Here is a 27,763-nt window from a genome sequence, read left to right as displayed (position 1 = left end):
CTCTAAACTTTGTGCCGGACAGGCATCAGCAATCTGAAATACCATTTGGACCACATCTCAGACACTAAAATAAATAAAACAAGAAGCCATAAAACTTTGACATCTCAATTGAGGATAACGCACATGTTTTTTTTAATTGAAATGTATAAAAATTATGCAGTTTATGAAATTGGCTAACTGCTCCAGAGAACACACATTTTTTTTCACTTTTTTTTTGCATGTGAATCTGATAAACTCTTTGAAGTAAAATCGATTTGAGTCCTCCTTGCATTTATGAAATCCAAGCCAAATCCACCACTTGCAGTAAACTGTTGTGTTACATCATTTTATTGTACGTAGAGCATGAATTCAGCCGGCAACCTGAAAAAGAAAAACAAATTCTATTATCATAAAATATATTCTCCAAACAACAGCCAATTCATATATTTATTTTATCTGGTTACTGTGATTTTATGCACCTGAACCACACATTAGTGCTTTAAGTCATCACCTTCATCTTCACAAATGACTGTAAGCTGTTAAATGTGTATGTGTTGGGAGAGCAGTGTCTCATTAGCACGAGACAGGACCGTGTCAGGTTCTGACCGAACCAAATCACGTTTTGGGATTCCAAAATGCAGACTTGGACAAAATGCGATTACAAAAGTGTTTCAAGAAAATCACACTCAGAGTACAAACTGAAATGTCTGGTCACCAGGTGCCAGAAGAAAAAAAAAACCTAAGCATGAAACCAAAAGACAAAGGCAAATGAAATATCCAAACGTCCAATCACATGAAAACAAAGAGCAATACTGTGCTAGAATAACAAAAATACTTACAATAAGGAATAATTAACAAAATGAGAGTGACTACGAATGGTATTGAGCGGTCTAGAAAATCACAGGGCAAGCAAGATCAAGAATCCAACAATGTGTAGTGGAAGTCGGGGTCCTTAAATACAAAGGCAGGCTCGATGAGGAAACGGAAACGAGGCACAGGTGCACCTGCTGGAGGGAAACGCCCTCCATTCCAGCTGAAGCTGGAACACAATCAAGACAACACATGACAGGCAGACTGACCCCAAGAGACAAATCACCGCACACGAAACCAAGTTATGTAATTTCAGACACAGAGACCCAACTCTTTGCATATAAGCAATCAAAGTCAAATGTCTATTTTATGCCTTCTTTAAGTTGATCAAACTAAAAATATTTATAAACATAACAAGTTCTCAATATCCCTTCATATATGGCAAAACACACTAACAATGTAATGCATGTCAAGTGCAGATGGAAGCATCGCCAAGACATTTGTGTCCTATTTGAATATACAGTGGTTATGTGTAGCCTTGGGCGCCATTGCTTTACCTGCCAACAAGTAATTGCATTTCTATCACACACACAGGATGCACGATCACCTCTAGGTAAACACATGCCCTTTTTTTGTACTGCAGCAGATTATCTGATATGGGTAGTGATGCAGGAAAAGGACAATTTCCACCTTGCAGCAAAAGCAAGATAAACCTTGAAAGTGTCATGTGTTAGTCGTCTTGAACATGGATGTCCATGAATCTGAAGGTGGTGCTCCTTGAGTGGAAGGAAACAGTTCATTACCTAAACTCTCTCTCTCAGGCTTTACGCAGACAAATTAATTATCGTGCCTGATCGCTACAGCGGGCTGCAGTAGCAGAAGTGCCTCTTCAATAGAAGGATAATTTGCCTCATGCTGCAAATATACACAAAGACAGCCCCACTCTTTCTAAATGCATATATTGCTCGAAAAGAGCTGGCTGGAGCAAGCTTCCCAGCATTCTCTGTATTCCTGCGTTCTGACATATGACAGATTGATGAATAAAAGAAAGTGAACTGAAAAGTGAAGTACAGTCTCCGACAACCACTCTCAACCTCCTGCCCCTGCTCGCAGTCATTCAAATTAACCTCAATTAACAGCCGGGAACTCTGCTAAGATGGCAGAGAGCCCATGACGACAACATTCCCCAACACCACCCAACAAGCGACCGGCCAGAACAATTACACGTGCTAAAACGAAGCACTGTTAAAATGTAAATAGGAGAATCAATTCTGTCCAGTCAGAACTGCCACAAGTTCATTTCATTGGACATTAACTACATTATACTGTATATATATATATATATATATAAAAAAAAAATTAAAAAAAATCCTCATCTCACCCATCGGGTGGTGTCCGTCCCTCATTCAGCTCGGGTCCTCTACCAGAGGCCAGGAAGCTTGAGGGTTCTGCGCAGTATCCTTGCTGTTCCCAGCACTGCACATTTCTGGACTGAGATGTCCGATGTTGTTCCAGGGATCTGTTGCAACCACTCATCTAGTTTGGGGGTCACTGCCCCGAGTGCTCCGACCACCACAGGCACGACTGTCACCTTTACCTTCCAGGTTCTCTCCAGCTCCTCTCTGAGCCCTTGGTATTTCTCGAGTTTCTCATGTTCCTTCTTCCTGATGTTTCCATCACTTGGGACCGCTACATCCACTACAACGGCTTTCCTCTGCCCTTTATCTATGATCACGATATCTGGTTGGTTCGCCATTACCATCTTGTCAGTCTGGATCTGGAAGTCCCACAGGATCTTCGCTCTGTCATTCTCCACCACCTTCGGAGGTGTTTCCCATTTTGACCTTGGGGTTTCCAGTCCATACTCCGCACAGATGTTTCGGTAGACTATGCCAGCCACCTGGTTATGGCGTTCCATGTAGGCTTTCCCTGCCAGCATCTTACACCCTGCAGTTATGTGTTGGAATGTCTCAGGTGCCTCTTTGCACAACCTACACCTTGGGTCTTGTCTGGTGTGGTATATCTGGGCCTCGATGGCTCTGGTGCTCAAGGCCTGTTCCTGAGCAGCCAGGATGAGTGCCTCTGTGCTGTCCTTCAGGCCAGCCCTCTCTAGCCACTGATAGGACTTCTTGAGATCAGCCACTTCAGTTATGGTCCGGTGGTACATCCCGTGTAGGGGCTTGTCCTCCCATGATGGTCCCTCTTCCAGTGCCTCATCTTCTGTTCCCCATTGTTTGAGACATTCTCTGAGTACGTCATCTGTTGGAGCCTTCTCCTTGATGTATTCATGGAGCTTGGATGTTTCATCCTGGACAGTGGCTCTCACACTCACTAGTCCCCGGCCTCCTTCCTTTCGGCTTGCGTACAGTCTCAGGGTGCTGGATTTGGGATGGAACCCTCCATGCATGGTTAGGAGCTTTCGGGTCTTAACGTCCGTGGTCTGAATCTCTTCCTTTGGCCACCTTATTATTCCTGCAGGGTATCTGATCACTGGCAGGGCATAGCTGTTTATTGCCCGGGTCTTATTATTGCCATTGAGCTGGCTTCTTAGGACTTGCCTCACTCGCTGGAGGTATTTGGCCGTAGCCGCTTTCCTTGTTGCCAGTTCGAGGTTGCCATTGGCTTGTGGTATACCAAGGTACTTGTAGCTGTCCTTAATGTCTGCTATTGTTCCTTCTGGGAGTGAGACCCATTCAGTGCGGACTACCTTTCCTCTCTGAGTCACCATCCGACTACATTTCTCAAGCCCGAATGACATCCCGATGTCGCTGCTGTAGATCCTGGTTGTGTGGATCAGGGAATCTATGTCCCTTTCGCTCTTAGCATACAGCTTTATGTCATCCATGTAGAGGAGGTGACTGATTGTAGCTCCATTTCTGAGGCGGTATCCATAGCCTGTCTTGGTGATTACTTGGCTTAGGGGGTTCAGTCCTATGCAGAACAGCAGTGGGGAGAGTGCATCACCTTGGTATATGCCACATTTGATGGACACTTGGGTAAGTGGCTTGCCCTTGGCTTCAAGTGTGGTTTTCCACATCCTCATCGAGTTCGCAACGAAGGCTCTTAGGGTCCTGTTCACCTTATACAACTCCAAGCATTCAGTGATCCATGTATGTGGCATCGAGTCATAGGCTTTCTTGTAATCAATCCAAGCTGTGCACAGGTTGGTACGTCGGGACCTGCAGTCGTGTGCGACTGTTCTGTCAACCAGGAGTTGATGTTTGGCTCCTCTAGTATCTCTACCAATGCCCTTCTGTGCTTCGCTCATGTATTGATCCATGTGTCCACTTATCTTAGCCGCAATGATGCCTGACATGAGCTTCCATGTTGTGGAGAGACAGGTTATTGGCCGATAGTTGGATGGAACTGCACCCTTCGAGGGATTCTTCATGATCAGGATCGTTCGCCCTTCGGTTAGCCATTCTGGGTGAGTCCCATCCCTCAGCAGCTGGTTCATTTGTACTGCTAGGCGCTCATGGAGTGCTGTGAGTTTCTTTAGCCAGTAGGTGTGGACCATGTCCGGGCCTGGTGCTGTCCAGTTCTTCATATCTGAGACTCTTTCCTGTATGTCTGCCACTGTTATGATAACTGGGTTCTGTTCAGGGAGGTTGCTGTGCTCCTCTCTCAGGGTCACCAGCCATTGTGCACTGCTGTTATGTGCAACCTCCTTCTCCCATATGCCTTTCCAGTACCTTTCAGTTTCCAGTCTTGGTGGGTCGGCTCTGTTGTTAGGACCCTGCCACTGAGCGTACACTTTCGCAGGTTGTGTTGCGAAGAGCCTGTTTATTCGTCTGGCCTCATTCTCTTTCGTGTACCGCTTTAGGCGACTGGACAAGACTTGGAGCCTTTGTCCATTCAGCCCACATTCTCTGCATGTAACCCCTCTGACTAGGGTTGCTTGAGTAGTAGCATTCCAACAGAGCCATGTTATCGCCTCTCGCCCATCTCCGCTTTGTTCCAGTAGCCCATTTTTCATCAAGGTGCTCTGGTTCCCCAGCACCTGACGCAGACCTTGTTTGACGGGCGACGTCTGAGCCGGCATGTCATTCGTTTTATTGTCTCTCATCATTGTATGAGGTAGGCATTAGCGTGAAGGATCTTGCCCAAGGACCCACACTGGATGGTGTTATGTGCTCATTTTTGCCCCAAGCGGGATTCGAACCACCGTGTCTACACCGTCTCCCGTATGCCAAACCGATGCCTTATCAACTGAGCTATCCAGCCGCTATATATATATATATATATATATATATATATATATATATATATATATATGTATGTATATGTATATATATAATTATGGAAATATTATGAATATTGGAAATATAATGATGGGTTCTTTTACTTTGAAGAAAAATTAAAAGGCTGTGTACAATGACCCCCCCCCCCCCCCCTCCACCACCTATTTGTGGTTCACTGTTCATGAATTAACTTCGGGTTTTATTTATTTTTTGAGCAATCAGACCTAAAGATTGTACCATACTTGATGAGTGGCTGGGCACTTCAAAAACGAATTGTATACTGAACTAATTGTGTACGAACAAGTCAATTTTAAACGTCGCAGTAAAAAATTTATTCATTCATTCATCTTCTGAGCCGCTTATTCCTCACAAAGGTCGCAGGGGGTGCTGGACTCTATCCCAGCTCTCTTCGGGCAGTAGGCGGGGGACACCCTGGGGCACACAGAGACGAACAACCATCCACGCTCACACTCACACCCAGGGACAATTTAGAGTGTTTAATCAGCCTGCCACGCATGTTTTTGGAATGTGGGAGGAAACCAGAGCACCTGGAGAAAACCCACGCAGACCCGGGGAGAGCATGCAAACTCCACTCAGGGAGGCTGGAGCTGGAATCGAACCTGGTACTTCTGCACTGTGAAGCCGACGTGCTAACCACTGGCCAACCGGGCCACCCGTAAAAAATTTAATCAAATAAAAATATTCTTCTGTTGAGCTTAAGTTTAAACAACATGAAAAGGGTTCAGTTCAAATAGGTTCACATTTCAAAATGTCATTGAGCTGTCATCTGCAAGAAGTAATTCACTAAATATTGAAAATGTGTGTAATGGTTAGTTAATCAGATGTTCACATTGTTTATTGGGATCTGTTTCAGTTTCTGCCACATTTTGGTAAGTAAACATGTCCGGGGTCAAACTCACTCATGGACTCTTTTTTTTTCATTTCTCAGAAACAACATAACACGGAGGGTTAACGGAATGTATTTTTTTGTGTACCATCCACCTCAGTTTACACTTGCCGACATGACATCATCAGAAAGGCGAAGAAAAGGACAGCAGCATTGCCACCTCGACTCATAATAAATCGGTAAATGACGGTCAGGATGGTGACGGCTCAAGTTATTTGTCATCTGTACGGGCGGGCGCTCTCTTCAACAGTAATTGCTCGTAAATCGTAAAGGAGCTGCTTTCAATTCCACAAGGTCATGCTTGGTCGACTAACTTGTCGCTTGGGCTTGATGAGTGTGGATTTTTTTTTTTTTAATAGGAAAAACTCGTCACTTTTTGCCTTTTCTAGACAAAAAAATACTTGAGCAATGGTGAAGAATTAACATAAAAATAAGCCAGGTGATTTATTATTGATGTAAGATCATTACTTATTGTATTTGATTATCAATTCAAAGATCTATTAATGTATAATATGTACTGTACATTAATTAATTAATATGTACATTAATTACATTTGTCCATTATCCATCTATCCATTTTCCGATCTGCTTTATCCTCTCAAGGGTGGGCATGCTGGAGCCTATCCTAGTTGACTTCAGAAGCTATATATACAAACGTTCACAGTCACGCCTTGGGACTATTAAGAGGCAGCAATCAACTTACCCTCAAGGTTTTTGGAATGTGGGAGTACCTGGCAGGCGGCCCGGTGATCCAGTGGTTAGCGCGTTGACCTCGCAGTGCAGAGGTCTTGGTTCAATCCCAGGTCCGGTATTGCTGTGTGGCGTTTGCATGTTCTCCCCGTGCCTGCGTGGGTTTTCTCCGGCTACTGCGGTTTCCTCCCACATTTCAAAAACATGTGTGGCAGACTGATTACTACAAATTGTCCCTAGGTGTGAGTGTGAGCATGGTAGTTCGTGTCTGTGTGCCCGCCGATTGGCTGGCAATCGGTTCTGGGTGTCTCCTTGCCTGCTGTCTCAGCCTGCAAAGTGCAAACTGGTTGTTACGTTTTGCAGAAAACATTTCCAACTGCATCATTGTGATTATCAACTTGGTTTGAAAGTGATGCCTTCACAACTCATTTCGGGAAGAAAAAAAAGTGAAGTAGGCTTTCATAGCCTCCTGACTACCAGGGAAAAAAATGTTGTCCAATTACATTTATTTTTGAAATTCCCTAATCTATGTGAAGTAATTCGACTACTCCAAAAGAAATTTCTCAAATTCCACTACAGAGGACATTTTTTAAAATACTTGAATACTAAGCTTAAATACAGTTAAAACAACTCAAACAACACTTTATCGTGTTCATTAGAGTCTTATCAATAAAATGCCAACAGCATTTCAAGACAAAATCTGTTTGATAAAAAGTATTACTTTTCCTCTTCCCATAAAAAGTGCTTGCACTGAGGGAAGCCATTTTCTTCTATTGAGAAGTAAAAGTAACAAAACCCCTACAAATTTGGTATCATTGGAAAGCACTGAATGTTCTCTTTAGAGCACAAAAGGAGTTAATGCGATTGGATGCACTGGGTGGGAGATATTTAGGTTCACAAATGTCCTCTACAGAGGACAAATTTGTACTACTGGTAGTCAGGAAGATATTGTGGAATGTGAACTAAATCACATTATAACCACTTAAGTCAGCTTTACGATAACACAATGCAAAACGCAATGTTTGGGATGAAACTAGCACCGATGTTGCGCTAATTATAAACCCTTAAACAACATATTAAAATGAAGGCGGAAGCTATACATGCAGAAAGCAGACACTAATAGAAGCAGGCATGTATTCTTTATCTTCTACAAATAATAAATGCTATTGAAGCTTTGTTGCCACGTCATTAATTTTTGATCATCAGATCTACATGTAGCATATCTTTATGTAGTTCCATGTGTTACATTTCCTCTTGGTGGTCAAGGCACACACACCAGCAGGAATAGCACAATGTCCAGTTAGCAATAATGAAAAAATGGTTTCATTATTTTCATTGTATTTAATTAGGTTGTCGTTTTTGGTAGTTTTTATAAAATAAATAAACTTCCCCAGTGTGGGACAAATAAAGGATATCTTAAATCTTAAAGTACAATCCCCGCAACCCTCGTGAGGAGAAGGCGGTTTGGAAAATGAATGAATGAATGAAGTACAATATTGTAGAGTGCATTAATTTTTAATTAAAAACATTATGAAAAATTGTGTTGCTGTTTCTAAGGTTAATGTGATTAAATTGTGAAAATAATTGCATAATATGAGTGAAGAATTCATTCTGTGTGCCAGTTCCAAGACAGGTAATGCTTGTACAATACTGTCACCAACCCTTGGAAATGGTAGGTCAAAGCAAAGTGGGCCAATTATTTCATTTCTGCACATAGCTCCCAGCTAGTCGGGGAACTTTGGCCCTCACGGAGGTGGCGAAACATCATTAGAGTTACTCGGGAAATACGACACGGCCCCTCTTTACGGGGTTATCCTTTAGTTAAATGAATTGCATCCTGAGCTGCTGCTTTATAAGCAACACAGAGCTGCCAGGAGAGCACTTAAGCCGCCACTTTCAAAAACCCACCAGCGGCGAGACTTAAAGTACACACGGCCTCAATAATATGGCTGGAGTTTTTAATATTGCCCTTCATCTGCTCCCTAAAGAAACTGTGGCGAGAGAGAGAGGTGGGAGCCCTTCAATTGGATTACAGGGCACAAGCACTTGAATTTCTTTCTAGGGATCCAAACGAATGAAAGCGGATCCGCATCACTTGGCCACCTCGTGGGAGGAGACGATTTTCAGGGAGAGATCATAAAATTCTGCATATGCATGACCTAATATTAAACTTGCATGTCGCTGTAAGGTGGTTCAATCATACCCGCATTAATCCTGCATGTAAAAATGAAATCTTTATGAATGTAGTATAATTATCCAATTAGCACTACAGTAATTGGTTTACAAAATCAGACAGCTTGTAAAGTGTCCTGGGTGACTATGAGATGAATGCTTATGAGCCGTTTGAAAGTGACCAGAGATTAAACCATGGATATCTTTTAATTTTTTTCTCTTAACCTTGATTAAACCGAGATGTTGATGATTGGCCCTGCTCGCCATCAGCACTTATTCAAGGACACTACGCCCAACGTCGCTAAATGTATTCCCCAAAGTGATTTAGCAAAAAAAAAATCTAAAGTGTTTTATTATTTTCTCTTTTCAAATGCACATTTTCCCTTTGAGGGACAGCGGTTACTACATTGGACAGCTCACCATGTTATCAAGTTACAGGGTGTGTCACGTTGTGCACGAAGCGATAGGATAATTGCTTCGCGCACAACAACAAAAATAAGGAAGTGGATCTCCGAAATGCAGACACCAAACAAGGTCTCCGTAGCAAAAGGGTTTCATACAAAAATTCGCACCGACATAGTAGTAACATAAAGGGCTGGTCAAAACAAGGACCAGAGGGCACAAAAACGAATAACAAAAAGCGCTTGCACAAAAGGCAAGGGGGGGGAAATAAGAATCGCGAAGGCAAACAAAAAACAATGTAACCACTACACGCAAGCGAGAGCCAAATCACAAACTATGAACCATACTTACAAAATACTGAGCACCGAGAGTTCAAAAAGCGAAACACGATGAGGTCTGTAGCAATAGCAGTTAATGAGCAAAGAAGTAGCAAGGCGAAATTCAATACTTCAGCGATATGTGCATGTCAGAGAGATCCTTAAATACAGACTGAGACTAATCATAGATTGGCAGCAGGTGTGCACAAAAGTCCGCTGATGCCACCTGTTGGCCAGACTGACACAGAACCGTGACAGTACCCCCCCCCCTCAACGGACGCCTCCTGGCGGTCCACCTGGCTTCGATGGGTGCGCAGCGTGGAAGGCGCGGAGAAGGGACGGATCCAAGATCCAGGAACGGGGGACCCATTGCCCCTGCGCCGAGAGTACAGGATTTCCCTCACCGTGTACACTGGGTCACCGTCGACAATCCGCGGAGGAGGAGGCGAGGTGGGAGGCGGAGCCAAGGGACTGGAGGCCACCGGCTTAAGCAGGGAAACGTGGAAGACTGGGTGGACCTTCATGGTGGGCGGCAGCCGGAGCTTGACGGAGACGGGGCTGACGATCGATTCCACCACGAACGGTCCCGTGAAGCGGGGCCCCAACTCGCTCGAAGTGCCGGCCAGACGCAGATCCCTCGTAGACAGCCACACCTTCTGCCCCACCTGATAGCTTGGTGCCAGGCGACGTCGCCGATCTGCAATCTGCCGGTTCCTGGTGGCGGTACGCGACAGGGCTGCCCGGGTCTCCCTCCACACGTGATGGGCCCGCTTGAGATGGTGCTGTACCGACGGAACTTCCACCTGCCCCTCCTGTGATGGGAAAAGCGGAGGCTGATAGCCATAGGCAGACATGAAGGGAGACTGACCTGTGGCTGAGGAGACCAGGGTGTTATGTGCGTACTCCACCCAAGGCAGGTGGACGGCCCAAGATGAGGGACGGTGGAGACACACACATCGTAGCGCCGCCTCCAGGTCCTGGTTCATCCGTTCGGTCTGTCCGTTGCACTGGGGGTGGTATCCCGACGACAGGCTTGCCGTTGCCCCCATGGCGCGACAGAACCGTTTCCACACCCTGGAGACGAATTGGGGACCCCGGTCCGACACAATATCCAGCGGGATCCCATGGAGGCAAAAGACGTGGCTGATGAGGAGGTCGGCGGTTTCTAGGGCGGACGGCAGCTTGGACAACGGAATGAAATGGTTGGACTTGGATAAGCGATCCACAATGGTGAGGATAACGGACTTTCCCCGGGAAACAGGGAGGCCAGTGACAAAGTCCATTGAAATATGGGACCAAGGTCGAGGAGGAACAGGTAAGGGTCGTAGCAAACCAGCCGGAGGCTGATGTGAGACCTTACTGCATGCGCAGACGGAGCAGGCCTTGATATAGTCCAGAACATCCCTTCGAAGCTCAGGCCACCAAAAACGCTGAGTGACGAGATGCAATGTCCAGTTAACCCCGGGATGGCATGCCACCTTCGATGTGTGTCCCCACTGCAACACCTCCGCGCGCAGATGTGGGGGCACAAATAGCCTTCCAGAAGGACATCCCGCCGGAACTTGGGTTCCCTCTTGGGCCTCCTGTACCCTCCGCTCAATCTCCCACCTAAGCGCTCCCATGATGCGGTGGTCCGGTAGGATGCTCTGGGGTACACCGCTCTCTGCCGCTGGGTCATAGATCCGAGATAGGGCATCAGGTTTCACATTCTTGGATCCGGGGATGTAGGTGAGCGTAAAGTTGTAGCGTGTAAACAGGAGTGCCCACCGGGCTTGACGGGAGTTCACTCGCTTGGCCGAGCGAATGTATGCGAGGTTCTTGTGGTCGGTGTACACGGTGAACGGCTCTATAGTTCCTTCGAGCCATTGTCTCCATTCCTGTAAGGCTAGCACGACGGCCAACAATTCTCGGTTTTCCACATCATAGTGGGCTTCAGCAGGACTGAGACGTTGTGAAAAGAAGGCGCAAGGGTGGATCTTCTGGTCGACTGGTGAACGCTGAGATAGCACTGCCCCCACTCCTGAATCCGAAGCGTCCACCTCTACTACAAACGGAATATCAGGGTTAGGGTGTTGCAACACGGGCGGCTTAGTGAACGACTTCTTTAATTCGGCAAATGCCCTGTCGGCCTCTGAATCCCACCGAAACGCGACTTTGACGGACGTCAACCGGGTCAATGGAAGTGCTCTCTGGCTGTAATTACGAATAAAACAACGGTAGAAATTAGCGAACCCCAAGAAACGTAACTGCTTCCTCGTAGTGGGTGTCGGCCATTCCACCACCGCCTTAATCTTGGCAGGATCGGCTCTAAGCTGGCCCTTCTCCACGATGAACCCAAGGAATGAAATAGACTCAACGTGAAACTCACATTTCTCTGCTTTTACAAAAAGACTATTTTCCATTAGACGTTGCAAAATCAGCCTGATGTGGTGTTGATGTTCCTTGATTGTCCTTGAAAATATCAATATGTCATCCAAGTAAATAAAACAAAACACGTTCAAAAAATCTCTCAACACGTCGATTAAACGTTGAAACACGGCAGGAGCGTTGGTTAACCCAAAAGGCATGACCAAATATTCAAAATGGCCCAATGGTGTCTTGAAAGCAGTCTTCCATTTCGTCCCCCTCCCTAATGTGGACCAAATGGTAAGCACTGCGTAGATCTAGTTTTGAGAAAACGGTTGCTGATTGGAGGGGGGCAAATGCAGAATCCAATAGTGGAAGACGATATTTGTTTTTTATGGTGATCTCATTTAGTCCCCGATAGTCTACACATGGTCGTAACGACTTGTCCTTCTTTTCAATAAAGAAGAACCCGGCCCCTAATGGGGACTTAGATGGCCTAATGAGGCCAGCCGAGAGTGAACTATCAATGTATTCCCTTAAAGCCTCTTGTTCTGGCTGTAAAACCTGATAAATTCGAGAACTCGGTAGAGGGACGTTAGACAGCAAGTCGATAGCACAGTCGTAAGGTCTGTGTGGAGGTAGGGATTGAGCACGATCCTTACTAAACACTTGGCGTAAATCATGATAGATGCTTGGGACGTTGTCCAAGCAAATGGCTTCGGGCGGATCGGTGCGAGGTAGCCCTCTACTAGCCGCTGCCGACCGCAGACAATGCGCGTAACAGAATGGGCTCCAATTCTCAATTGCGGTGCGATCCCACGCAATGACAGGATTATGGGTCTTTAGCCAGGGTAACCCAAGGATAACAGGTACGGACCGAGACTGCATAAGATAAAATCACCTCTGTTCAACGTGATTACCAGAGACCTTTAACATTAAGGGGCCCATGATCAGTTTTATCTCCACCAGGAGTCGCCCACACGTTTAGCCACATCTAACTCCTCTATCGGACAACCCAGGTCATTAGCCAACTTAGTGTCAGTAAAACAATCGTCCGACCCCGAGTCCACCAGTGCCCGAACCGGAAAAGCCCGTGAAGGACCATAGAGATTGTCCCGTCCAGCTCAAGTCTCTTGGAGAGTCCCTACCTGGACTCCCCTCCTCTAGGCTCCCGGTATTGTGTGCTGGGTGCAGACTCACGGTTGTACGTGCGAGTAGAAAAGCGGGTTGGGGTCATCGGATGGTCGTCAACTCGATGTCCTTGTTGGCCGCCGTAGGCCTGGTCACGAATCCGTCGTCGTACTACCTCCGGCCCCACACGTCCTCCGCCCAGCCGCATAGGCTCTCCCTCAGCGGCAACGATCCTGGCACCGGGGTGCTGCTCTGGTCCGGACGGCCGCCAGGATTCGCAGTAATCCGGCCACCGCTCGCACGTCGGGGCTGGACACTGGCATTTCCCCGTTCGTTCCTACGTTCCCGCTCGCGATCCCGCAGGCGGTTGTCCATAACAAGGGCCAGCTTAATGAGTTCTTCCAAATTGGTGCTGTCATCGCGTGTTGCCAGTGCGTCCTTTAATGATACATTCAACCCGCAGCGAAACAAGCCACACAGGGCGCGGTCCCCGTAACCACTACGGGCGGCCAGAATACGAAAAGAAATAGAGTATTCGGCCACTGATTGCTTTCCTTGCCGATAATCTAGTAAACGACCTTCGGCCTCTCTTCCCATCACTGGATGGTGGAATACCCGCCGAAATTCTGCCACAAAATCAGTGAAGGAAGACCGAAGGCCGGGTTTAGCATTGCTCACTTCCAAAGCCCATGACGCCGCCTGACCAGTCAACAGACTCATTATGAATGCCACCTTAGTTTTATCCTTGGCATAGCTGTATGGTTGTTGGTCGAACACCAACAAGCATTGGTGAAGAAATTGTTCACCGAGCCCAAGTTCACCACCATAACGCGGTGGGTGTGGGATATCGGGTTCCCGCTCCACCGGTGAACCCAAAATTTCGAGTCGATGGGCCAGCAGGGAGACTGTGCCCCGGAGTTCCGCGAGTGCTTGTTCCTGCTGACCCACCAGTTGTCCTTGGCTGGTCAAGGCGGTCATAATCTTGTTGAGGTCTGCGGGATCCATGTTGGCTGGAGTATTCTGTCACGCTGAGCACGAAGCGATAGGATAATTGCTTCGCGCACAACAACAAAAATAAGGAAGTGGATCCCCGAAATGCAGACACCAAACAAGGTCTCCGTAGCAAAAGGGTTTCATACAAAAATTCGCACCGACAAAGTAGTAGCATAACGTGCTGGTCAAAACAAGGACCAGAGGGCACAAAAACGAATAAAAAAAAAGCGCTTGCACAAAAGGCAAGGGGGGAAAATAAGAATCGCGAAGGCAAACAAAAAACAATGTAACCACTACACGCAAGCGAGAGCCAAATCACAAACTAAGAACCATACTTACAAAATACTGAGCACCGAGAGTTCAAAAAGCGAAACACGACGAGGTCTGTAGCAATAGCAGTTAATGAGCAAAGAAGTAGCAAGGCGAAATTCAATACTCCAGCGATATGTGCATGTCAGAGGGCTCCTTAAATACAGACTGAGACTAATCATAGATTGGCAGCAGTTGTGCACAAAAGTCCGCTGATGCCACCTGCTGGCCAGACTGACACAGAACCGTGACAGGGTGCAGGAAAGGGTTAAGAAAAGAACGAGAACTGTGCTTTTTTCTTCCCACCTTTACAATATCGCTGAGATACGTCCCATTTTATCTCCTGCTCACAAAGTAATCATAATTCCTGCGCTTGTTATGTCTCGCCTCGATTATTGCAATGCATTGCTCTCTAGTCTTCCCATGTGTAGTGTTAAAAATGTGCATGTTTGTACAAAATACTGCAGCTCGACTCTTGACGAGGACGAGGAAGTTTGATCGCATGACCCCGACACTAGCCAACTCACATTGGCTTCTGGTCCACTTGAGATGCTACTAATTAAATATTACATTGCATCGCACCTTCCTATCTCGCTGATTTCGTCTGTTCTGCTCCAAACTCTTTGTTCACAACACGATGGTCTTTTATTGATTCTGAGAGATCTTATCTTAAAAAGAAATCCTCAGGATCTAGAGCAGGGGTGTCAAACTAATTTTTGTCGCAGGCCACATTATAGTTACGGTTTCCCTTGGAGGGTCGTTAGGAATTTTGGCAAACCATATAAATGTTTAGTCACCTCCACATATTACATATAGAGCACCCAACTAATTGATGGATTCAAATCAGAAGTCAAGAATTATGACTGCTAATGTGGATTACATATGACAATTTGACATTTTGGTTCCGACTTTAACAAGCATCATGCAACTTGACATGCTTGATTTGCTTTCGAGGGCCACATAAAATGATGTGGCAGGCCAGATTTGGCCCCCGGGCCTTGACTTTGACACCCAGAGTGTTCTAGAGTGTTCTTTATTCAGGTTCCAGTGCTCTGGAATACCCCACCCACCGAAATTAGACCAGCTACCTCAGTTGAAATGATTAAAACCCAACTCTAGACTCAGGTGTATACATCACATTTGAAGTGGGAAGAGGGGAATAACCGTTTGACCAAGCATGTGCAATAAATAGTCAAAGCACAGGCTACAACCTCCAAAGTGATCAAACAGAATTGAATAGTCCCTCACATACTGGAAAACCCCAGCGCTCACCTCCCCGACTTTCATGATGCCACATTTTGGCAGCAAACGCCACAATTAGCAATAATTATTCCACAGTGACCTTTTTTGTCTATTACGGTCATCATTGACTTTGTGGCATCATCTGAATAGAAAACTGAGCAATTGACTCATTATATTCTGCCTTGCAAAGCATGAAGGGAACACACACAAACACAAAATAAGACACCACATTGATTTTCATCCTACAGCAGAGTGAGGTAGCCATTTTAATCTATCAGCAGGCCTAGTTTCTGAATTTTTGCCGAGCTTTCCTATGAATGTCAGTAAATGTAAATGCTTGAATATCAGATGTATTAAAAGATGATATTATATGACCGCTGTGGAGTGTGATGCGGTAAGTCCAGACGACAACTGTAAATGTTAAATCTCGTCAGTTTTTACAATGTGTCAATCCATAATTTTAATGATCTATTTTGAAATAAATTCTGGATATGTGAGAGTAGCTAAATGTGTTTCTCTTTGCATTTACCGAAAGTGTCATAGCATTCATAGTGCAATTATGACTAGTGTATACTTTTTGGCTCCATTTTAAAATGCACTAAACACTTTCAGCAAAAAATGTTAAGATCACAATAGCGCCTACAATCGAAGCTTGACCATCATTTTGAAACATGTCAGGAATGCTGGTACATACAAGCTGCAAACTTGAATAAATGTTGAATGTAGTCTTGTCTTAATTGTCTTTATTGTGAATTCACAAATACCTTAAATAATTCAAGCTGTAAACTAACTATGGTTATGTGATACAGAAGATCGGCCGTTTCCTAGTGGGATATGCTACAATTTAGAGTACATACGATCGCAATAGTTGACTAATGGCGACTACTATCATTGACTGTTGGACTAGTAAAATAGTCATTTGTAGCAGCTCAAACGCACACACGCGCACCCACACACACGAACACACACACACACGTCCAGTGATTTTTTTTTCGAAATCAAATAATCTGTGAGCATCCATCCATCCAGCCACTTTCTGATTCGCTTATCCTCACAAGGTTCGCGGGTATGCTTGAGCCTATCTCAGCTGTCTTTTCGGGGGACACCCTGAACTGGTTGCCAGCCACTCGTAGGGCACACAAAGACGAACAATCATCGGTGCGCACACTGACACAAGTGGTCTATTAACCCGCCACGCATGTTTGTTTGTTTTTATGTGGGAGGAAACCGGAGTACCCGGAGAAAACCCACGCACGGGGAGTACATGCAAACGCCACAGCCAGAATCGAACCCGGCACCTCTGCATTGTGAGGCTGATGCACTAACCAGTCAACACAGGACCACCAATATGTAAGCAATGGTATTTAAATGGTAAGGGATGGACATGAATTACTTTTTCGCTCTTGGTTCCCTATCCATCGCAAAGAGGGGATTACCAACTTCCAGATTAGCATAGCAATTTCTTTTGCATTAATAAGTTAAAGAAAAAAAAGCGGTGGCATGGCCAAAGTTTCACCCACAGCAAGCATGATAGCAGCAAGCATGCAGACTGCCAAGGTTTGATTTAAAACCTTGAGAGAAATGTGCTTAGAATCTAGAGATCCAATTCAAGCCCTTATCTCTCCCAGGACTTTCTTTCTTCCTACCTCAACGAGCAGGTCAGAAAGACACACAAGCATGCACGCGCACAGACACACTCACACAAACAGTAAGCGGACGTCTCCCCGTGGACCCAGGGAACAACAAGTAATGACAAGAATGACTGTGTTAATCAGTGGAACTGCTGTGTAGCTTAGTAAACAGCTCTAATTACACACAGATAAAGACATTGTGCATTTTAAGAGGCACATGCTAATAGCCCCGCCCACCATCTCAAGTAGCAAATTGCAGCATTTACAAAAGACTGGCGGTTCTGTTTTTTTTTTCTCTCTCCTTTCTCACTCTTTATTCACTGGAGTCGCACTTTTTGAATACAGCAGTTCAACTTCTAGGGAACTTGCAATCGATCGTGATAAGTGAATGGCTTTTATGGCTTTCCAGTCAAGTAGGGTAGTATGCTACTCCATCAAACACACAGCAGTTTTTAAGCAGGGGAAAGGTTTATTTGTGAAATTCACATATGTCAATAATCATCTTCTGAATCGTATAAATGAATCCACTGTGATAGCGGAAAAAACAAAGCTACAAAGGTAATTATGGTTCAATATAAAAGATCCCCAGACTGTTTTGTCATGCAGAATCCTCGTGTCGAAATAAAGGAAACAAAACTCTGGTGAAAACCAAACTTATGCCCGTCGTCCAGGGGTCGCAGGTGCCATTTTTGATATGCATACTCAGACTGCATATGCTCAAAGCTGCTGCTGGTGGAGGAAATAGAACAATAATGCTCCTCTAAAAATGTTTATAATTTCCTCTATGCATATCTTAAACTAGAAATATACCAAACCCTATGTTCCCAAAACAGTTTGATATCACTTCAAAGTCAAACTCATCGAACATTAGCATTAAAACGAAATAACATACTGATTTTTTTTTAATGCACACGAGTTACACTTGTACAGTGAAGACACTCTGTAACTTCCACTTAGAATCCTAGCTAAACTTCCCCCAACTTTCAGAGATAGTTTCTCAGTCAAGCTGTATCACTTCAATGTACTTCCCTGACACCGATCTCTACGACTTTTCTCCCCTAATGAGATGAGTTTTTCTGTGAAAAGCTGGGCATTGGTTCCATATAGTGGCGCTGTGATTGATCGATCGATCGATCGGCCACCGATAGTGATCGGCCGGTGTCCATGGAACAGTATGTGATGGACATATGCCGGTGAATGTTTTTAATTGCAATCAGAAGAACCTCATCACATCAAAAGCCTCCTAAAGGTGTCACCTGCTCTGTAAATGTTCTCCTTTATTACAAAGAATCTTACACACTTCTCAACAGTAACTATTCTATTTTATACTTTGTGGAGTCCTCCATGAAGCATACTGATTATCTTTGTGTTTAATCCAAATAAGTCATTTGCAAACATCTGCTTTGAAGCAATGATCAACATTTTTTCCTTCTTTCTTTCAGTTTTTTTGGACGTGTTAGAGACCAGAGCAGTAAGTTGACGGATGTGTATTTTCTGCACTGCCAATTTTAAATAATTACCCGTTTTTGTGTTATAAAGGATGGACATTTGGATAGAATTTTGAAATCTGATAAATAAATCAATTTAATTAGTTCTTTGACTGGCCAAGAGAAAAGAAGAGGCCATGTAAATGGACCAGAAAATTGGAACGATACAGTTTTGTTCTCGCAAAGGGAATGAATTTCATGCCGGTGTTGATGGACATTCTTTGTTACAAGCGCTGAGAAGACTTCTGTTTTGATGTTGCCGTGCTGATCACATCCTGGCTATGTGTGCTTCTTTTCTTGTTTCCCAAAGTCAAGATGGTCATCAAGGGGACAAGTTGTGAAGACGTTGATGACATGAAGGTGGCTGTGATGATTGAGCAAAGGAAGATCCTTCCAGGAGTGCATGAAGTTGGGGGAAGAAATGTTGGAAACGTGCATTCGATTCCAGGCGGTTTACTTTAACACTTGAAGAGGAGAATTTGTAGTTTGGAATTTAAATACTGTATATATTTTGTGACACAGTCCTGCAATTTTTCTGACATATCTTGTGAGTCTGATTCAGCATATGAAAACAATATGTTCAGGGAGACTTTGGTGAACGACGGAATTCCTACACAGGGACATAAACCGAATTAAAACTCAAACTGATCTAGGTTGATGAGACCAAATCTGTGTAACAAAACAATCCCTTATGCTCTTTTTCTCAAATGAATCACTGCAAAACAAGGGCCTTTGTTGGTACTGCTGCCTTCCTTGGACAGCAACACAATCATACAGTATGTATGAAAACAAAATACAGGATTTATGTCATGTGAGTTTGTAAGACAGGAGTTACACTCCAGATTGTGCTTTGGGCATCCGGGCTGGCTGTGTTAGCAATAAGCGAAGAATACATTGTTCTTTTTCAGATGCTATTTGGAAGTGCTGTGGCATGTACCCTTGTGCAAGAAAATTGTCTTCTGTGTACATGATGACAAAAATAAGATGTTGAAATGTGTCAGGAGTGAAAATGGAGTTTGTCACGTCTGGCCAAAGTCTACAATGATCAAAGCATAGCAGGAGCTTAAAAAAAAGAAAAGAAAATGTTGGGGAGGGTAGAGGGAAGCAAGCGTCAGCAGGGGATTTAAAAAATGTCCAATATTGAGATGAGCAGGAAAAGGAAGTGCTCCAACAGCGTTTTAATCTGGACATTTACTGTACCACGAACAGCATACACATGCCGCTCATCTAAAATGTTACATGAAGGACTCGTGCGATATGTGATGCAGTACTTGCTCCAAAACTATCATCATTTGATTCACGCGAAGGCTTTAATTCATGTTAGCATTCACTGTAGAGTGGCATGTTACTAGCATACAAAAAATCAACAGCCTTAACCTCTGATTCTCAAAGTACAAGTACGGGACGGCACAGTGGTCCAGTGGTTATCGCGTCGACCTCAAAGTGCTGAGGTTGTGGGATCGATCTTAGCTCCGGCCTCCCTGTGTGGAGTTTGCATGTTCTCCCCGGGCCTATGTGGGGTTTTTTCCGGGTACTACGGTTTCCTCCCACATTCCAAAAACATGCATGGCAGGCTGATTGAACAGTCCCGAGGTGTGAGTGTGAGCGTGGATGTTTGTTCGTCATTATGTGCCCTGCCATTGGCTGGCAACCGGTTCAGGATGTCCCCCCAACTTCTGCCCAAAGACAGCTAGGATAGGCTCTAGCACCCCCCGCGATCATTGTGAGGATAAAGCGGATCGGAAAATGGATGGATGGATGGAAGTACGAGTACTACTGGTGCTACACAGGCTCGCTCTGTGTGTTGGCAATGCTGATGTCCCTCTGCCATCCGCTGCAGCTGGTCACATTTGCTGTGTGGCTGAAAGATTTTTCATTACATTAGCTGTGTCTCGATATGAATAGTTTGACAATGAAACCTCAAAATTAACAATAAAGTCTTTCCAGTCCTGAAACTGTGTGTACAATTCATGTTTATGCCCACCTTCAAACCCAAGCCAATCACAAACCTCATTTCGTGCTTGCCGTTGTACGTCAGCCATAGCCAGCCAAAGACAAATATCCAAGGGTGGGAGCAAAAAAATGAGAGGCACAGGGAATTTGAACAACAATTGAGAATGGTGCAAAACAATTTGACGGATTTAGTGGCAATGATTTAAAAAAGAAATTGAAAAGAAAAGAAAAATCAGCCAATCTTTCTGAGGTATTTTGAATGAAAAAAGCGATTTGTTGTGCTTGTTGCGCTCACTTTGCAAAAATTGTGACGAGGCAAGCTAGCACAATTGTACACCACGTGAAACTAACACGTAAAATTATGAGAGGTCCTGTCTGAAGCCTGACTTGATTCATAAGACAGTTTTTCTCTCACCACCCCCATGCATTTCATGCCCCCCCCCCCCCCCTAAAGACTGAGCCCTCGGGACCAGTCTGCTTCAGGTACTTGTCTTAACATAATGTCAACTCAAAGTATAAAAAAGAAGAGAAGGTGCTGTCTCAGCTTCACCGTCATTCCTTGCTTTTGTTGGTCGTTTGGGGTAAGGCAAAGACTGAGGCAACTTCCAATAACTGCAGCTTCTTGGATATCAAATGAGAGGCACAAAGTGGGGGGCCAGAAATGGAGGATATTGTCACAGATCATATTCTTCATCGACAACTGTCAAGTCATATTGACTCGAAAAAAATGATGGTGCCATCAATAAATGAATCATTTATTCCAATTCAAAATGGGCAGAGTATTACAGTGAATTACAGTAACATCAAAGGTACTTTTTGAGAAACCTCTGTTTCAATTTTTTGGTGAAGAGTTAAGCCGAGTTCTATGTTGGTCATGATGGTGCGGCGGTACTTGGAGAGCCAAGATGTACTTGGTGGTAAAAGGTTTGAGAACAATTTGGCTGACACAAAAGGTACCATATTGTAGCTTGCTCTTTGTGGCCATAACTTTCACCAAGAAAGCTTTCCTTTGGAACTAGAAGCCCTCTGGAAAAACTTGATCATCGAGTAAATCTCTCTGGAAAACACAACATATTCACTCCTTTTGGTCAGTCATTTATTTTTCTCACCCCTCATTTAATTCCATCCCAAAATATTGTGCTTATTCGGTAGTTTATCTTATTATTATGTCTTGTTGACTATTGTGTGGTTATTCCAAATCCAACAATGTATTTTCCATTTTGTACAACAGTGAGCGAGTTCTGTCAAATTTTACATTCTTGTCAACCTTGTTTATCTCAACTCTTGTCACTGCCTTGTATTGTTTTATTTTTTTCCACAATAATAAGAAAAAAAATGCACAAGGTGATGACCGCTTTTGTTGGGGATAAAAGGTTAGCTCGAGATGCCAGAGAGCCTTAAAAGGTTTTGCGTGTTTTGTGCCGTGTTGTTAACGTATTCTCGGAGTGGGCCGGCAAGTGTCAAAACATTGCTTTGCACTCACAGTGCAACTTGTACGATTTTACGGGCATCACCTTCCTTCCTTTCCTACACAACAAACACAAGTTATAAAATATAAAAATGGACCTTACACCAAGCAAAATGCCCCTTTCGAGACGGTCCTGTCATGCAAATGTTAACATTCAAACAAACAATGACTTCCATGTTAGCACAGTACGTTCACATCAATTACAATTACAGTATAACATGGAAGGGCGGACGTTTTACACGATACATTAATTTGCTCATTTTCAATGTATTTATTTTTTTGAATGATAGGTCAACAGCATTGCTTTTGTGTCAACTTTACACCATTGCTTAAAGTGAGTTGAGGAGCTTCATTGAGGCTTAAGTAATTCTTTGATGATATCAGAGCACGCCACACATTTCGATCAAAACTGTCAAATGCCTGATTTTTTTTTCTCTGTGTAGTATCTACAGCACAGAGCCAGATCCGGACCCCACGTCATTTTATCTGGCCCACTGGAGCAAATCATGTGTGTCAACTATCATGATTCTTGCTGAAATCGGTATCAAAATGTCAAATCGTCATGGGTAATAATTAACTATGGGATCTTGCACTGGCCCACCGAAGGGAGCCAAAACTCTGAAGTGGCCCGCGACAAAAAATGAGTTTGACACCACTGATCTACAGTATAAGAGATAAACAAAGATTTACAAATCACATGAACTGGGTTTAAGAGGCCACCAAAGCACTAACTAAATAGGAAAGTAGTATAGTAGCCGGTGTCAAGTATACAAAAGTGACATATCTCGGCAGAGACACTTCATTTACAAGTGCGTTCCTGGTCCGTTTTTTTTTTTTTTTTTGAGAGTAGTGTTGTGAAATGCTAATCTGGTTTAGGATTATGGATCAAAACAACCTTGTTGCTCTTTTCTTGGTGTCCAGCAAACAAGCCACTTTAAGGTATATTGCTAACACACTGATTAAACATAAATATTCAACAGGCTTAAAAATGAGGTCTAAGCTTGCCATCATGACCATTTTTACCAGCAGATCAGAAATGGGAAATCACTCGACACACCGCACACCACAGGATAATCTTTCAGGTACATTCAATAAGCAGATCTTTGCTGACTTTGATCAGATGGGGCAACAGGCTCGACGTTAGCCCTATTATCAGTTTGTGTGCACTACACTTTTACATTGTTGAGTTGATCTGGATATAAGTGCAAATCAATAAGTGATGTGCCAGTTTTGTTTGTACCACTTGTGGTTTATTTTGCATTTTCTTTCATTTCTCAGTGAATAACATGCATGAATATTTATGACAAAATGTAGGCAAATACAGGAGGGATCTATGTACAGTTTGGTGGCGATCCAAATTGGATTGCTTGGCATCAGCGGCGCTCTGCCAAATACTCCAGAAAATGTGTTACGCTGTCACTCTGCTGTTTGAGCCTGAATGCTGCCTCGGTCACTGTGCTTTGGTTCTGTCTGAAGGTCAGTTGGACAAAACTTGCAGAGGAATTTCTTGACTTTGTACTGAATAAGAAGCACACTCTTCAACAGTTTTGATATGAGGGGCAAAAATGTGTCCTGAGATAACCTTTGTTGTGATTTAGTGCTTTAAAAATACACTTCCACAGATGGGCTTCCCCGGAGGTAAAACCTTAGTGTCTGGCACAGATTTGTTTTGATCTGCTCGGCACGAGACAAATGGCTGGAGGTGAGGTGGGAAGAAGAAGGGAATGATGAACAGGCAGAAGACTGATATGCATGCATGACCATTGGTCCGTTCTGAGTGTATGTGAATGACAAGGTGTTGAAACATTTTGTGGGCAAACAAATGCTGTCATTATGCATGGATAGAGAGGTTTACATTAAAAGCTATGTAAACTGGCAAGCAGATGTATGCGTTACGCATTATAATAAAAGTAGATATTCATTAATTCATCTTCCGAGCCGCTTGATCCTCACTAGGGTCGCGGGGGGTGCTGGAGCCTATCCCAGCTGTCTTCGGGCAGTAGGCGGGGGACACCCTGAATCGGTTGCCAGCCAATCACAGGGCACACAGAGACGAACAACCATCCACGCTCACACCCACACCTAGGGACAATTTAGAGTGTTCAATCGGCCTGCCACGCATGTTTTTGGAATGTGGGAGGAAACCGGAGCACCCGGAGAAAACCCACGCAGGCCCGGGGAGAACATGCAAACTCCAGTAGATATGTTTGATGTAAATTGTGCCGTACTATAATTGTATGCCTGTGAAAGGACACACAGACACAAGCTGACAATTGTTGTAACAATAGATAAAATCTTCAAATTTAGAGGGGGTGTGGTGATTTTTTTTTTGTATGGTCTCTATTTGGCTCATTTCTGAGCATGACGGATACTTACAGTGGCCAAAATGTGTCAGAAGGGTGCTCACTGTAGTCCATGCTGTCAAGACGACAGTTATGAAAATGGATGGCTTTTAAAGATAAATATACTAAGAAAGCCAAAATTGTAGGCTCTTAAACTAGAGTATTTTTTCATAAGGAATATTTTTGAAAGGCCGTATAGTCATTTACAATGGCCACTGGAAGTAAAATGCTATTGTAAATTTGTCTTTTAGGGCACCTGAACAGGTTGATGGCATTTCAACCTAGAAGAGTTTTGAAGCTGCAGTAATACCAGTTGTTTTTTGCAGATGCTGAAGAGTGTGTGGTAGTGATTCATGCCATATTGTCTGTCTATATTGTGTTGCTGCAACATAGTTGTTTAAATATCCTTTGCTGCAAGTCCCTGGAAAGTGAAGTCAGTTTTATGTCGAACTACGTTATCTACTATTACGAGAATTATGTAATCACAAATTTTGTAGCTATCGCATTAAACTGTTTTCATTTAAAGACTTAATTTTGTTCAGGGACATGACGAAAACACCATCGAGTGACACAATTATGCACCCAAATAGCCCTCCATCATTACAAAAAAACTTGAGCTGCGCATTGTCATAGTTGGAAGGCCGGTAGTGTCCATTGTGTCCAGACCAATAAATGTAACCTGGCTGGTGTGTTTATTTTAAACAGAGTCCCCGGTAACTATTCTGTTTTGAAGGTGAGCCTCATTGCATGACTTTAGATCATTTTCATAGTGAATGCATATTGCTATGTATAGCAGTGGTATTTAGTTCACGTTGCATTCACGGCACATGCCCGCCATGTTGAAGAGCAGTGACAATGGTTGCTTTTTCACCATTTTGAAGGATCATTTGATATAGTACCTGAGGAATGTTTCCGTTGTTCAAATTTGGCAGGGGTAGGTGTTTTGAAATGTGTGTTAGCATTAAGGAAAGAGACTCGCCTGAAATGTTTGTGCCACAGCTCCTAATGCCCCCCACTCCCAGCCTGACTTTGGACACCCTTGCAATAAGGCAGGGGTCCCCAAACTTTTTCCTGTGAGGGCCACATAACTTTTCCCTTCTCTGATGGGGGGCCGGTGTCAGTTTGTAACATCAACAATCGTAGGGGAGCTTAAAAAATTTATTGTTTCCCAGAAAGCCACACATAACCAAATAACCCTTTCCAGGTGCTTTACAGAAAAAAAGTCAGGAAACAAATAATAACCCTATTAATGAAATAAATAATAACTAAATAACCCTCTCTGAGTTCTTCACAGAAAAAACGGGAAATAAATAATAACTAAACAACTCTCTCTCTTTATAGCCCCTTGAAATCAACAAAAAAAGAGTTCTGCCATCTACGAGAACGCCACCTATCTTGTCTTGTTTATGTCTGCTACCGTCTTGTTCAAGTGTTCTACTAATTGATCTGAGACACAACTAAAACACTGAAACATTCTATGGTGTGTAAATAACTTTGTGACTTTGATTTCAACCCTATTTGCGTCATGGGTCATTTTGCCCCGAAGACCACCTTTGTACTTTTTTTTTGTACAGCTTCCATGGAAATGTGAATAAAAACAGCATTTCAATTTTTCTGCAGTTGGGGACAATCTAGGAAAAGTCATAAAATTTCAAGTTAAAAAAAACTATAATTTAGGGGGGTTTTGGGGCGTTTTTAACACGATGACGGGTCATTTTGACCCGAGGACAACAGGAGGGTTAGAGGTCCGGGTCAAATGTGCCCGCGGGCCGTATCCTGCCCGCGGGCCGTAGTTTGAGGACCCATGCAATAAGGTATCGTGTCAAAAGTGCATGTCAAAAAGTAGGGAAATAACTCATCTCCACAACATCATGATGCTGAGTGCGTGTGGCACGTACGTACCTGCCGTTGAGCAAGGCCAGTAGCTCGCCGGCGTGGTAAAGGTCGTTGCGCGTCACCCGACTAAAGCGGAAGGCGTTCAGGTTGCAGAAGGTGACCGCGGGGAACTCCATGAGCGGAGCGGCCACCTCGTCAAGCTTGGTGATGTGCGGGTACTGGAAGTACAAGTGCACGCGATCCGCGCACACCAGTGCCAGCACTCCCACGGAGCCCAGGAAGAAAAGGATCCACAGGCTGCGCTTGACGCACATGCGCTCGTACGTGAACATGTGCGAGATGCCGTGCAACGTGGAGCGGCTAGCAAACACCTCGATCGGAGCCGGTCTCGCGTAGTCCAGGTCCTCGGAGTCCGTTTTGAGATCCATTCTTTACCGAAGCGTGGTTCGATAGGATTTTTTTTTTTTTTTCAAAAATCTATCCGTCTTTCAGGATGAATAGCGTGTGAACGTAAGTCTCCGTTACGTGTGGCTGACTGGGCTTCTGAAGGTTCCGAGTCTGCAAGTTCACGCCCTGATAGGAACCTCTAATTCCACGTTCGATGAGTAAAAGTGCCGACCCTCAGCTGAGCTCACGCGTCAGCGTTAAACGAAGCCGGTGCGACCCGCACTTCAGCAAGTTACCTCGCCAACCCCCCAAAAAAGAAAGAGGCGGTGTCGTCTCGAAACGATGCTAAAGAATACTGCTGACACGTCCCGGAGATAATGGATTTTGGAGCCTTTTTTTTCTTTCTTTTTAGAGGAAAAACCAGCCCGATTCTCGAAACAGCTGCATCATGACAGCTGTCACACTGTCACTTTCTGCTCGGCTCGTTTTCTGGCATCCTTCCCCACCTCTCCTCTTTCCACAATGCAGCTAATCAGCCCGCTTTGAATGCAAGATTCCCGGAGGAGGACGAGGTGTGTGCACCTGACGGCCTGCGGCTGCGGCTGCTGATGTGAGAGAGAAGAGCAGCTAGAAGGAAACCATAGTCCGCTTATTCCCAGGCGACCGCCGAGGATGCTGTGATGACGTGGTCCGATCAATAAAAAGCGGCAAGGAGAGAGAATCTCAAACAAAGGGGATTCTTCTTCAACGGCGTCAAATGTCGTGTCATTCCTTCACATGTTATTCACAAACTAGTCGAGTCTATCGAATGCAATTTTCATGAGAGAAATCACCTTATGTACACGAGCGCAACATCGCTCAATCACAGGAGACGCAGCGACTAAGACTGTTGAAATAGCAACCATAAGTTTAACTTTCTTTAATAAGCATTAAGGCAGGGACGTGCGGTCAAGGGAGGAAAGTTAGGCAGTGCCACACCCTGATGGCTGTTCTGCTAGGGAAGAGTAAAGAAGAAAAAGAAACATCATGATTACATTCAATTGTTCGTTTTTGTCCAATGCTCCGGCCTCTGTATTAATTTTCTTTTTCAATCCAATAAATATCAATGATTTCATCACTA

At 44.3% G+C, this 27,763-nt stretch overlaps 1 protein-coding gene across 2 annotated transcripts in view; it reads right to left on the bottom strand.

Moving 5' to 3' along the window:
- Nucleotides 1-26,783, bottom strand: part of asic1b (acid-sensing (proton-gated) ion channel 1b) — a 249,894-nt gene extending 223,111 nt beyond the window's left edge. For both annotated transcript variants that reach the window (XM_052075156.1, XM_052075157.1), the window contains exon 1: nucleotides 26,323-26,783. In XM_052075156.1, the coding sequence (XP_051931116.1) occupies nucleotides 26,323-26,684 (362 nt within the window). In that variant the 5' untranslated portion in view covers nucleotides 26,685-26,783. The remainder of the gene's footprint in view (nucleotides 1-26,322) is intronic.
- Nucleotides 26,784-27,763: the final 980 nt, after the last annotated feature.

The sequence above is a fragment of the Hippocampus zosterae genome, chromosome 9 (genome assembly GCF_025434085.1).
Source record: "Hippocampus zosterae strain Florida chromosome 9, ASM2543408v3, whole genome shotgun sequence".
Lineage (NCBI taxonomy): Eukaryota > Metazoa > Chordata > Actinopteri > Syngnathiformes > Syngnathidae > Hippocampus > Hippocampus zosterae.
This window is presented reverse-complemented; position numbering and strand designations above follow the sequence as displayed.